Here is a 13017-nt window from a genome sequence, read left to right on the forward strand (position 1 = left end):
CAAAGCATTATGTTGTATAGCTATAATTGCTAGGGCATTGTCTTTCTCTTACAATATCATGATTCCTATAGGAGGTAGAGTCCTTTTCATTAGATCAGGCTGCAAGGTATATTTCTTTCTCTTTTTTAAAAATAATATTTTTACCCAGTTACATGTAAAGACAACTTTTAACATTCATTTAAAAAAATTTGAAGTTCCAAATTTTCACCCTCATCTCCCCTCTCCCTGAGATGGCAGGCAATTTTATACAGGTTATATGTGTGCAGTCATGCAAAACATATTTCTATATCAGTCATGTTGTGAAAGAAGACATAGACCAAAAGGAAAAAAAAACAAAAAATAAAGAAAGTGAAAAATAGTATGCTTTGATTTGCATTCAGACTACATCAGTTCTTTCTCTATATGTGAACATATTTTTCATCATGAGTCCTTTGGAATGGTCTTGGATCATTGTATTGCTGAGACTAGCTAAGCATTCATATTTGATCATTGTGCAGTATCTGCAAAGTATATTTCTTCTTTTTTTTTAATTTTTAGGCAATTGGGGTTAAGTGACTTGCCTAGGGTCACGCAGCTAGTAAGTGTCAAGTGTTTGGTCTGAGGTCAGATTTGAACTCGGGTCCTCTTGACTTCAGGGCCAGTGCTCTATCCACTGCACCACCTAGCTGCCCCAGCAAAGTATATTTCAGAGAGGCTAAGGAGATGCAGTGACCACCCAAGACAGATTCTGAGTATATTTCTCATGAGTGGAATGGGCAGTGAGGGCTAGGCAGAGCCCCTAAACTTAGTCTGCTCTTCTCAACATAGCTGTGTTAGTCATTCCTTCACCATCTCAGAGTGGCTAGCTGCCACTCATCCTCTCTTTATAGTATCTCAGTTGGGTCAGATGTTGGGAATTTCTATACTTTCCCTAGGACCTGCCATCTGGTCCTTTCCTGGACTCTTTTTCAAACTCCATGACTTTCTTGCTAGTCAGCTTCAGAGTTTCATTAGGAAAAAACTTTTTTTTTCTGGAGATATCGAGGGCAATGACTGTCGCATTTATTGGTTCTGGGTTACATGCCAGAGCTTTCTTCTTGTCTGGGATGCCCAGAACTATTGTATTCTAACCTGATCAGATCGCATCTACAGTATAGGGTTCAGTTCTGGACAGCATGTTTTTGGAAGGACATAGATAGCTAGAGAATTTTCAAATGAGGGTCACCAAGATGCCAAAAGGTCCTGAGATCATGCCAAAAGAGAATATGTATAAAAGGAACTGAGGATATACAGCATGGAGAAGAGAAGACTTGGCTAGGGGAGGATGTGATAGTTAGCTCTCTTCAAGTATTTGAGAAGCTATCATTGGTACCCAAAAGGCAGAACTCGGAATAATGGGTAAAAGTTGCAGAGGTAGATATTGACTTGATGTAAGGAAAAACTTTGCTAACTGAGCTATCCAAAAGTGAAATGGGCTGTCTTGGAGATAGTGGGTTCTCCCTCACTAGTGGTCTTCAGACAAAGGCTGTATGACCACTCATCAGAGTGTGTTGTAGAGGACATTCTTGGTTGGACTGGATGGCCTCTGGAGGCTCCCTTCTAGTGTTGGCTCAGATTTTGTAATGTGGCTCTGACCCATTGCTTTTGGTCTCAGACCTCTAGTGAAACCTTTCCCAAATCCAGACACTGGGGAAAGAGGAAGACTAACTAGAAAGTTGCCCTGTGTACCCTACATACTAAGGTATGCAAACACACATGTATTTTCAGGCTCGGTGCACACTGGCATTTTATCTGATGCTTCATCTCTTCTGCAGCATCTGTCCCTAGAGCCCCACATAGTTAGATAGCCCACAGGGGAGAGAAACATTAAAAGGTACCATCTCAGGAAAAAATGATGTTTTCAGCCAAGGTTGGAAATGAGTTGGAGAGTTGATGAGGCGGAGAGCGGCAGAGAGAGAGAGAGGCTGTTTCTGAGGGCAGGATTCTCAAAGGAGGGAGGTGGCAACGGCAGCCCATCTGACGTCTGCATTGGTTGGACTTGCCAGGGCAGTCAGATGAAGCCAGTGTGTGAAATGGGCCAGAAAGAGACTTGAGAAAGAGGAACCTGTGGTGTGACCCAGGACTACTCCATGGTTTTGGGAGATCAATCAACAAGAATCTTAATGATTTTAGCAAGAAGATAATATAGTCCTACCTCACAAAGGGATCCAAGTTATAATTTCTAAGCCCCTCAGCTGCCATTTTTCTCCTGCTCTTCTGATCTGTCACCTCCCATCTGTTCTGTTGCTAGAGCTGCAAGGAGGAGAAAGGGGGTTTTGAACCCCATGCTTTCTAGTGTCACCCGCAAGCCTCGTGCTGAGCGTCTCCACTGATGTTGACAGTTGATTCCGTTTTGGTCTTTTGGCTTTTTTTCACGGGTGGCTGCCTAGACCAACTTTGAGCCATTACTACATCTTGAGACTACACTTAATAAGGTCTCACTAAAAAGTCAAGAGACTCTTTTTATAACAAATGAAACAAACAAACAAACAAATGAAATGAAACCAAAAGAAGCTTATCTTTATCCTTCCCACTGAATCTTGTCCAAATTCAAGGTCATGAGCTTGGAAAGAACCACTAATTCCTATATTATGATTGTTCAAAACATTTTTGGAACTCCTCTTTGAGAACTGTTCACTTTCAGAAGCCAAGGAACCTACAGAGACTCAGAGGAAGCAACATTGGTTTTGATGTGTAATTTCTAATATTTTTGTTAAAAAATGATTACCTGGGAATGCCTTTCTCGCTCTGCCATCTTGGCACTGGAAGTCCCCCATAAAAAGAATTACCCCTTGAACAGATGTTCAGGGGTACTGAACTGCCACAATTCCCTTTGCATGGTGTAATGGATGGAGTATTGGACTGGGAATCAAAAAGACCTGGGTTTGAATTCTGGCATTGGACATTTACTAGCAGTGTGACCCAGACCAAGTCATGTAACCTCTCAAGGTTTCCATTTCTCCATCTGTAAAATGAGAGGGTTGGACTTTATTGATGACCTCAAAGATTCCTTTCCTCACTAAATTTATGATCCTGAGATCTCTTGCACTAGAAATGGTTTTCAGTCAGAATTCTTCTACAGTATGAGAAACCTTTATCCCTGAACTATGAGCAGGAAAGTTTTAGAGGTCCAGGAGTTGGGCTGTATTCTCTATACTGGGGAAATATCCTCCCTTTTTTCACTGGCTTTTTATATTGGGAGATAGAGGGCAGATACAGGGGGACTGTTTTCAGCCTACTCCATGAAGATGTGAACTTCAAATAGCATGTCTCCTAGGTGGAGACGGAAAGCTAGCACTGGGTTATCTAGGGGTAGGATCAGCTAGTGATAATGCTTTTTTCTACCTGTCCTACCTCCCCTAGCTACCATATCTTTCATTAAAGGGCACAAGTGTCAAGTTTTCTGGGAATCAAAGATGGGCCACCCCAGTCACCTTTTTCTTTGTCCCTAGGACCTTGGCATCTTAACCAGTGAGACTATTAGCATTGTAGACCAACTGTTTACTGAGTTGATTTATGCTTTGTCTTTGGACAATGGGGGTTGTACTTTTGTTCCCTACTTGTCTTATGTATCTCGTATATGATGTGTATTTGTGTGCTCTTATAGTATGACTCCACATTTTGTATGCTGTATATATGCTGTAGGCTAAGAGTCCATATGTTATACCATGTAACAGTGTGCTACTCTCTGCCCTTGATAGACTTGTCCTAGAATCTGTAACCTCTCAGAGGCAGCCCTTAGGGGATTCCCTAAAGGTCATAGAAGAGAAGACAGCCCAGGATCTGGAGCGGGAGCGGGCAAGACTGTTGGAGGATCGGAGACAGAAGATGGAGCAGCTACGGGCAGAGCTGTGTCGAGAGGAAGAAGAGGAGATGCTGAAACTTGAGGAGCAGAAGGACAAGTCCCTCAGGTCCTATTCCTTCTCCTTGGGGAGGAAGCCTTCTGGGACACCCCTTTCTCCTGCTCTTTCTCAGTCTCCTTTGCTGGATCCTCATCCAGAACATGCCATCTAACTATAAGTGTCCCTCAGGGTCCTGTCATGGGACCTTTTCTCTTCTCCCTGTCTATTACTTAAGTTAGTGATCTCATCAGTTCCCATGGATTAAATTATCATTTCTGTGCTGATGATTTTGCAGATTTTGAGATGATACCAGCAGTAATGCTTATGTGTGAAGTGCTATGTTTCCTTTCTTCTTAGACCAGAGTTGCTCTTGGCCTGGAAAAGATCCTAGAATCCTAGATTTGAAAGGGTCCCCAGAGGTCATCTAATTCGGCTATTACCAGAAGCGTGAATCTGCTCTGCAAACATCTCTGACAGATTCACTCATCCTTCTTTTGACCTCCAGTGACAGGGAACTCACTACTTCCCAATGGAGTCTGTTCCACTTTTGGACAGCTCTGATTGCTAGGAAGTATTTCTCTATATTGAACCAAAAAGTCCTCTGTAATTTCTACCTCATTCTGCCCTTTGAACTCAAGTAGAACAACAAGTCAGGTCCCTCTTTCACAGATATTTGAAGATATTCAGTTGTTTTGTGCCCCCTGCGTGTTTTCCTCTTAGGTTATACTTCCCCATTGTTTCAGCTGATGGGTGCATGATATGGTTTTGGGTCCCCTCACTATCCTGGTCTTCCTTTATTTTAGCTAAACTGAGGGGCCAAGAACTGAGGATGGTACTCCAGATGTTATCCGACCAGGTCGGGGGCCAGCACACTGCCCCACCTTGTTCTTGGCACCGCGCTTTAGTTAATGCAGCCTCAGATCACATTAACTCCTGAGGTGTTTGAATGTTGATTCACTGGGAGCAGTGGTGTAGCTAATCCCAGACCATTTATATTTGGCTTTGGAATTGATTCCGGTCCTTTTGGCAGTAGATTTGCCTGAATCATTTTATTTTGCTCAGCCCAATATTAAAGTGAGCTTGAATTTCCTGAGCATAAACCAGCTGACAGTGAAGAACCCAGGCAGCTTTAGAAGCATGTTATGTAAATTGGGAGAAGCCAACCTGAGATTAAATAATCAAAGGCTCTAATCTAAAAATCAGATAATCCATAGGTATATAATCAAGAGTTGTCTGTCTTTGGTCTCGGATGATGCTGTTCTGGGATTAGGCAGCCAGCATTCCACCTTTGAGACAAGGAGTACCCCCCAAGTTATTCTTCCTTTTCTCTCCCCAAGAATTAGCAAAGGGAGGGAGCATGTTCTCAAATGGAAATAGATCCATCACTAATCTCTAGGAAGCTTCCCGGTCAGCCATCTTATAGGCTCACAGCAAGGCCCTGTTGACAAAAGAGCAAATAAATTTGAAGTCCTTGCAGCAAACTCTTTTATGTTTCTTTCAGGTCTCTGAGAGAGCAGCTCAAGAAAACAGCTGAGGAGGAAGAGGCTCGAGTGAGGGAAGAAGAGGGTCAGAAACTTTCCAAGCTCCGAGCTCAGATCCTAGCCAGTATAGAAACACAGGAGAACCAAATTAGGTGTGGATCCTATTGTGAGCCCCCCCCAGACTCCCTTGAGAACTCCTTGCCTCATTTTAATTGAGTTCCCTCTTCTTCCCTCTTCCTCAGCTCCCATCACTCAGGTGCCTTCGACCCTTCTCTCTTCCTTCATCCCTATCTCACATGATGAAGTGGTCATACTCTTTGCCAAGGTTCATGCCTCTTCCTGCTCAGGTGATCCCATTCCATCCCATCTCCTCCAACAGACTGTCCCCTCTGATATCCCTATTCTGTCACTTATTTTTAATCTCTCCCTGTCTACTAGCCCCTTCCCTACTCTCTACAGTCATGCCGATGTCTCCTCTATTCTTAAAAAAAAAAAACCCAAAACCCCAAAAAACCCAACCCCACTCACTTGATACCCACTGCTACCTGTCAGCCTCTATCTTTTCAGACCTTTGTGACTGAATTCCTTGAAAAGGCTATCTATAATAGATGTCTACATTTTCTCTCTTCTTACTGTCTTCTTCTTCCCTTACAATCCAACTTTCACCTTCATTATTCCCCTGAAACTGCTCTCTCTGAAGTTGCCAGTGATCTCTTAATTGCCAAATCCAGTGGCCTTTTTCCAGTCCTCATTCTCCTTAAGGTCTCTGCAGCCTTTGACATTGTGGATCACCCTCTTCTGCTTGATATTCTCCTTTCCCTGGGTTTTCAGGACACCCCTTTCTCCTGCTCTTTCTCAGTCTCCTTTGCTGGATCCTCATCCAGAACATGCCATCTAACTATAAGTGTCCCTCAGGGTCCTGTCATGGGACCTTTTCTCTTCTCCCTGTATATTACTTAACTTAGTGATCTCATCAGTTCCCATTTCTGTGCTGATGATTTTGCAGTCTACCTTTCCTGCCAACCTCTCTGTTGGTTTCTAGGCTCACATCTCTAGGTGCCTTTCAGACATCTTGACCTGGATGTCCAGTAGACATCTTAAACTCAATATGTCCAAAATGAACTCATTATCTTTCCCTCTAAACCAACCTCACCTCCCTATTACTGTAGAGGCCACCATCCTCCCAGTTCCTTGGGCTTCCAACCTAGGATTCATCTTCATGATAGCTCAACCCCCATATCTAATCTATTGCCGACGCTTGTTGATTTCACCTTTGCAACATCTTTCATCTACAACCCCTTCTCTCCTCTTATACTGCCAACATTCTAGTATAGGCCTTCATCACCTTAACCTGTACTATTACAATAGACTGCTGGTGGGTCTACCTGCCTCAAGTCTTTCCCCCAAATCCAATCCATCCTTCATTCAGCCACTAAAGTGATTTTCCTAAAGTAAAGGTTCCAACATGTCATCCCCCCTACTCAGTAAACTCCATTGGCTTCCTGTCCCCTCCAGGATGAAATATAAAATGCTGTGTCCTTCAAAACTCTTCATAACCTAGCTCCCTCCTACCTTTCCAGTCTTCTTACACCATACTCCCCCATACTCTAAGTACCCTTCAGTGCAGTGTGACTGGCCTTCTTGCTGTTCTATGAACAAGACACTCCATCTCTTGCCTCTGGACATTTTCTCTGTCCATCTCTCATGCCTGGAATGTTCTCCTTCCTCATCTCTGCTTACTGGCTGCCTTGGCTTCCTTTAAGTCCCAACTAAAATCTTTCCTTCTACAGGACACCTTTCTTGAACTTACCTTAATTCTAGTGCCTTCTCTTTGTTGATTATTTCCTATTTATCCTGTAAATATCCTACTTATTTGAATATATTTGTTTATTATCTCCCTGATTAGATTATAAGCTTCTTGAGGGCAGGAACTATCTTTTGCCTCTTTTTGTATCCCCAGCTTTTAGCTGGGTACTTAACAAATGTTTTTTGATTGATTGCCTGAGAATGGAGTCTGTGGTTTCAGGAAGCTCTCCCCAGTGGTGCTCATGTCTATCCCATTGCCCTCCTGTCTCTCCAGGGCAGAGCAAGAAGCTTCACTGAAGAAAATAAAAGAAGACTGGGAGTCATTGCAGAGGGCTGAGAGGTCTAGCCTGGAGCAGAAAAAGAAGCAGGTGCTGGAGAAATTTAAGGAGGAAATGAAGGGTAATGAAAAGAAAGAGAGGGCCCTCTTGGAAGAGGAGAATGAAAAAGCAATGAGTCAGCTGAAGGAACGACTGCGAGATGAAAGGAAGGAGGTGTGTATGTCTAATTAGAGACCTAATTAGGGTATGGAAACTTTCACGCTAGTGAGTGTCCTTGCCCCTAAAATGGAACTTCCGTTGGTTTACTCTTTGAGGAAGAAAACAGGGATGAGGCCTAGGGTCCAGGTCGAGGCAAGGAGGAAAATTACCCACTCGTCTTTAGAGGTTGGAACAGAATAGAGAGTGAATGTAACTGGAAAGGGGTGACATGGACCCATTCAACCCCAGAAACTCAGAATGGATCTGTCTGATCTGAAGGTGACCTTTGGGAGAGATGGACTTAGAAGCAGCTTGAGAGTTCTTCCCTCAGAAGATGGGAACTGGTCTTGTGACAATAGCCACAGGCATGCCCTCCTCAGTGGTGGCAAATCAGGGTTTAGGGAGAAATGTCCTCATCCCACAATGATCCTATGATTGCTTCAAGCCCCATCCACCTGTAACTGGAGCAGAGTCTCTTGGGAGAATCTTCCCTACCCTCATCCCAGGGGGTAGGTGAGATGACCTCACATTCGTGAGAGCCTTCTTGGCACACTGTTGTCTCTTCCCTCCTCCCTTATCCAGCTAATATTCCCCTCAAATGGGTGTTAGAGCAAATAGAAGGCTGGAAGTTTGGCCCATACTGGCTGTGTGACCTGGCCAAATCACTTAATGTTCTAGGCAACTCTAAGAGAATCTGATGCTGAGCAGGTGATGGCCTATTTTGGGAGAGGAGCTATCCTTATCTGGAATTCCCAGTACTAATGAAATCACAGGGTCCAAGCCACCCTTCTTTCCTTCCCTCCAAAATGGCAAGCTCTATGAACCTTTACAGAGGTTTTCCCAGGGACTTTGGCCATTGGATAAAGGGAAATGAGCTCTAAATGGCAGCAATACCCAAAGCTTTGTAGCTCTTGGGAGATTTGGAGCTGGGGACCTTAGGAAAGTCAGTGACTTTTTTTTTTCATAAATTTGTTTAAACTCAAGAGAGAGATCAGTTTGGCTAGAATCCTGCCCACAACCAAGAGAAGATGAGTCACTGGCTTTTTGGATGCTTACTTGATTGTAAATCATAGAAACTGGAGGAGTAATTTCAGAGAAACAAAGAACCACATGTGATTCTTTAGGCCATAAGTTTATTACTATTATGTACCATTTAATAATTTATAAAGCACTTGAATGTATATTATCTTATTTGATCTTTACTATAATCCTATGAGATAGTAGTAAAAAGTAGTATTAATCCCATTTTATGGATGAGGAAACTGAGGCTCATGGGGTTAAGTATTTTGTCCATGATCATACAGTTAAATTATTGTAAGAGCTGGAACTCAAATCCAGGGTCTTCTGACTCCAACTCCAGGGCTTTTTCTAATATGCCATCAGGTAATGAGAAGTGGTTTTCTAGTATGGTTCTCTCTCTTTGGCAGAGTGTAGTCAAGAACCCACCGTACCTGTACTCTCTTATTGTTCTTTGTTGCTTTCCCCCTCACCAGGCTGTGGCAGCTCTGGAAAAGGAGCACGCAGGTAACCTGGAGAGGCTTCGAGCCTCAGCTGAGGAGAAACACCGTGAGGTGAGACTGTTCCTTGTGACTGCCCTCCCAGTGCACTAGCTTAGAGGTGGATGGAGGCCAGGGATCTTGCTTCCCAAGAGTCAACTGTAGTGCCATTGGACACTGGTCACAACTTAAGTTGGCAAATGAGGTCCCCGCTCAGTGTCCAACCCCATTTCTCCTGGGTGTCCCTACAGAGCCTGGACTCCCATATTCGATCAGTTGTCAGGTTATGTTGGTTCTAGCCCCCCGCATCTCTTACGATGCACTCCTCCCTCTCTCTCCCCTCTCACTGCCACGACCTCGGTGGACTGGACTATTTACAATAGGTCTGTCTCTTTCTTAATTGTTTTTCCTGCTGCTATTTTTTCTCCTTTCCATTCTGTCCTCCGTATGGTTCCCAAAATAAACTTCCAAAGCCACAAGTCTGACCATGTAATCGATCTGCTTAAAAATCTCCTGAGGTTCTCTGATGGTCTCCTCCAGGATCAAACACAGTCTCTCCAGCCCAGCATTTAAAACTCCCCACAGTCTGGCCTTTCTAGACCTAGTTCATATCACAGCCCTTTACACACGCTGTGCTCCAGCCAAACCGATTTTCTTCTTTGGACTTGGTTTTCCATCTACCCTTCTCTGTCCTTTCAGAGAGGGCCTGGAATGTATGCTCTCACTGCCCTCTCCTTTTAGCATCCTTAGCTTCCTTAAGGGCTCCCTCCATTCAGGCGCCACCTCTTATATGAAACCTTTCCTGCTCCCCTGAGCCTCCAACTTGTTAGTGCCCCCTCCAGTGTTGTCATCTGCCCATGGAATGTAAGTGCGTGGTAGGCATCTATTTATTGTATTTATTTTATACTTTTTAAAAAAGGTTTTTAAAAAATTTTTCCCCAATTACATGTAAAAACAATTTTTAACATTCATTTTTAAAACTTTGAGTTCCAAATTCTCTCCCTTCCTCCATCCCCAACGCCCCTCATTGAGAAGGCAAGCAATCCAATATTGGCTATACATGTGCAGTCATGCAAAACACTTCCATACCAGTCATGTGGCAAAAGAAAACACAGACCAAAAAAAACCTCAAGGAAAATAAAGTTTAAAAAAAAGTGTGCTTCAGTCTGTATTCAGATACCATCAGTTTTTTGTCTGGGGATGGGTAGCATTTTTCATCATAAGTCCTTCAGAGCTGTATTGGATTGTTGTATTGCTGAGAATAATAGCTAAGTCATTCATGGCTGACCCTCTTACAATATTGCCGTTACTTTGTACACAGTACATTTCACTTTGCATCAGCCCATACAAGTCTTTTCAGGTTTTTCTGAGAGCATCCTGCTCATCGTTTCTTGTAGTATAATAATATTCCATCATAATCACATACCACAACTTGTTCAGCCATTCCCCAGTTGATGGGCATCCTCTCAATTTCTAATTCTTTGCCCACAGAAATGAGCTGCTAAATTTTTTTTGAAATATAGGTCCTTTTTCTTTTTGTTTTTTTATCTCTTTGGGAATACAGACCTAGTAGTGGTATTGTTAGGTCAAAGAGTATGATGGTTTTATAACCCTTTGGGCATAGTTCCAAATTGCTCTACAGAATGGTTGAATCAGTTCACAACTCCACCAACAGAGCATTAAAGTCTCATCTTTCCCCCATTCCCTCCAACATTTGTCATTTACCTTTTCTGTCCTATTAGCCAATCTAATAAGTATGAGGTAGCACCTCAGAATTATTTTAATTTGCGTTTCTCCTATCAATAGTGAGTCAGAATATTTTTTCATATGGCGATAGATAGCTTTGCTCACTTCATCTGAAAACTGTCCGTAAAATTGATCATCCATCCCTTGGAGAATGGCTCTTATTTTTATAAATTTGACTCAGCTCTCTATATGTTTGAGAAATGAGGCCTTTATTAGAGAAACTTGCTTCAAAATTTTTTTCACAGCTACTGTTGCTAACTGTATTTCCCTCCATCCTATTCTCCCTTTCCCGTTTATTCTCTTTTCTTTCTCCTTTCACCCTGTCCTTCCTCAAAAGTGTTTTGCTTCTGACCACCCTCCTCCCCTAATCGACCTTCCCTCGTATCACCACCTACTTTCCCCTTCTCTTATCACCTTCCCCTTCTGCTCTCCTGTTGGGCAAAATAGATTTTTTAATTTTACACTTATTTATATATTTGTCGTCTTCCTCTGATAGAAGTCAGTTCCTTCATAACAGCAGATATTTGTATAACTTTCCAAGGTTTGCAAAGCTCTTTCCACATCTTACTTAGTCTTCACAACAACCTTTGTGTGAGGTAGGTGCTATTATCATCCCTGTTTTACCGCTGGGAAAACTGGAGCTGATAGAAGTTAAATGACTTGCTGAGGTTTACAAGCTAGGGCGTGTCTGAGGCAGGATTTGAATCCAGCTCTCCATGATTGCAAGTACTGCACTCTCCCCATAGTGCCTGCCACCTCCCTCACATTTATCTTGAGGGCAAGGACTGATTCATTCTGTGTTCACCTCTCCAGCGCCTAGTTCAGTGCTGGGCATGTAGTAGGCACTTGGTAAATGACAGTTGCTTGACGGGAGCTTGATAAATGTTTATGAGATGTGCCCTTCCTGAAGGTAGAGCCAGAGTCTTCTCATAGCGTCATCAATTTAGGGCTGGAAGGGACTTTAGAGGCCTCATTTTACAGATGAGGAGACTGAGACTGTAGAGCTTAATTAACTTGTCCCGGGTCACACAGATAGCAAGTTGAAGGGCTGGGGTTTGAACTGAGTTTCTTTGGCACCAAATCCAGCATCTTTTTCCTATGCTGCCCTGTCCTCTGCTCCTTCCTGCTTCCTTAGCACGATTCAATCCTTCCGCAGGTCATTGCTGGCCTGAAAAAGCAGATAGAGGAGGCCCATCGGAAGGAGACAGCGCAGCTGCAGGAAGAGCTGGCTCAGGCAGAACAGAGAATCCAGCAGAAAGCTTGCCGAGTGACGGAGTATGAAAGAGAGGTGAATACTGCTCTGGGGAGGGAGTGGTGTGGCAGGTCCCTCCAGCTGTCTGTCCTGAGAGGTGGTGAGTGTGTGGCAGAGAGCACCCTGGTTCATGTGGACCCATAAGGCCCCCACTCTGCTTCATACTTCTTATGGCTCATTTTTCTCACATTTGCATGAAGCTTCCCTGGGTTCCCCAGACACTATCCCGAGGGTCTCCCTTCCATGTTCTGTAGTAGGAAGTAGCAAGGTGGAAGGTTTGTAGGGTGAGACTTAGGCTAGGATGGCCCCTTGATGTGCTCATCCTGTCAAAGGTGGGTTTAGATACATGGATCAGTTTTTAAGCTGAGTCTCATAGGCTCGCTGCCCCCTTCCACTGTGGAAACACCCCTGGCCTGCAGAAGGGGTGTGTTGGCAGCATCTCTGTTGTGTGTGTTTACCTGGGCCTCTGACCATGCCCAGTACTGCCCGCTTTAGCCTTTCTGCTACACTGCAGCTCAGCGACCTCCTGAGAGAGAAGAGGGAGGACGTGGAGAAGGACCACGAGCGGAGGATGGACAAAATGAAGGAGGAGCACCAGCAAGTGCTGGCAGAGACCAGGGGGCAGTATGACGAGGAGGTAACCTGCCTGCTGCGTCCCCTTGTGCAGGTTGCATGGCCTTGAGTGGGCAGGGATCTGGGATTAACTATTTGAGAATCACCCAGACAGTTGGTAGCTAGAGAAAGAACATGTGAGAGGATAAGGAATGTTTGCTGAGCTCTTGGTGTATAGGTGGTGGTTCTGGAACTCTGCCCATACGCTTGCATGCACTCTGTGATGCAGCTGCCCTGGCCCACCTCCTGTCCCTCATGGGCTCCTCCATCTCCCGCCTTTGGCCATTG

The 13017-nt window shown here is 44.0% G+C and overlaps 1 protein-coding gene across 10 annotated transcripts in view; it reads left to right on the top strand.

Annotated features, from left to right (window-relative positions):
* The window catches only part of CEP164 (centrosomal protein 164), an 87644-nt gene that overhangs the window by 51684 nt on the left and 22943 nt on the right, over nucleotides 1–13017 (top strand). For all 10 annotated transcript variants that reach the window (XM_078156870.1, XM_020989671.2, XM_020989672.2 and 7 more), the window contains 6 exons: nucleotides 3720–3929; nucleotides 5362–5493; nucleotides 7422–7638; nucleotides 9117–9194; nucleotides 12022–12153; nucleotides 12632–12754. In XM_078156870.1, coding sequence (XP_078012996.1) covers nucleotides 3720–3929; nucleotides 5362–5493; nucleotides 7422–7638; nucleotides 9117–9194; nucleotides 12022–12153; nucleotides 12632–12754 — 892 coding nt within the window. The remainder of the gene's footprint in view (nucleotides 1–3719; nucleotides 3930–5361; nucleotides 5494–7421; nucleotides 7639–9116; nucleotides 9195–12021; nucleotides 12154–12631; nucleotides 12755–13017) is intronic.

Source organism: Phascolarctos cinereus, unplaced genomic scaffold (assembly GCF_003287225.1).
Source record: "Phascolarctos cinereus isolate Bilbo 61053 unplaced genomic scaffold, phaCin_HiC Scaffold_726;HRSCAF=1367, whole genome shotgun sequence".
Lineage (NCBI taxonomy): Eukaryota > Metazoa > Chordata > Mammalia > Diprotodontia > Phascolarctidae > Phascolarctos > Phascolarctos cinereus.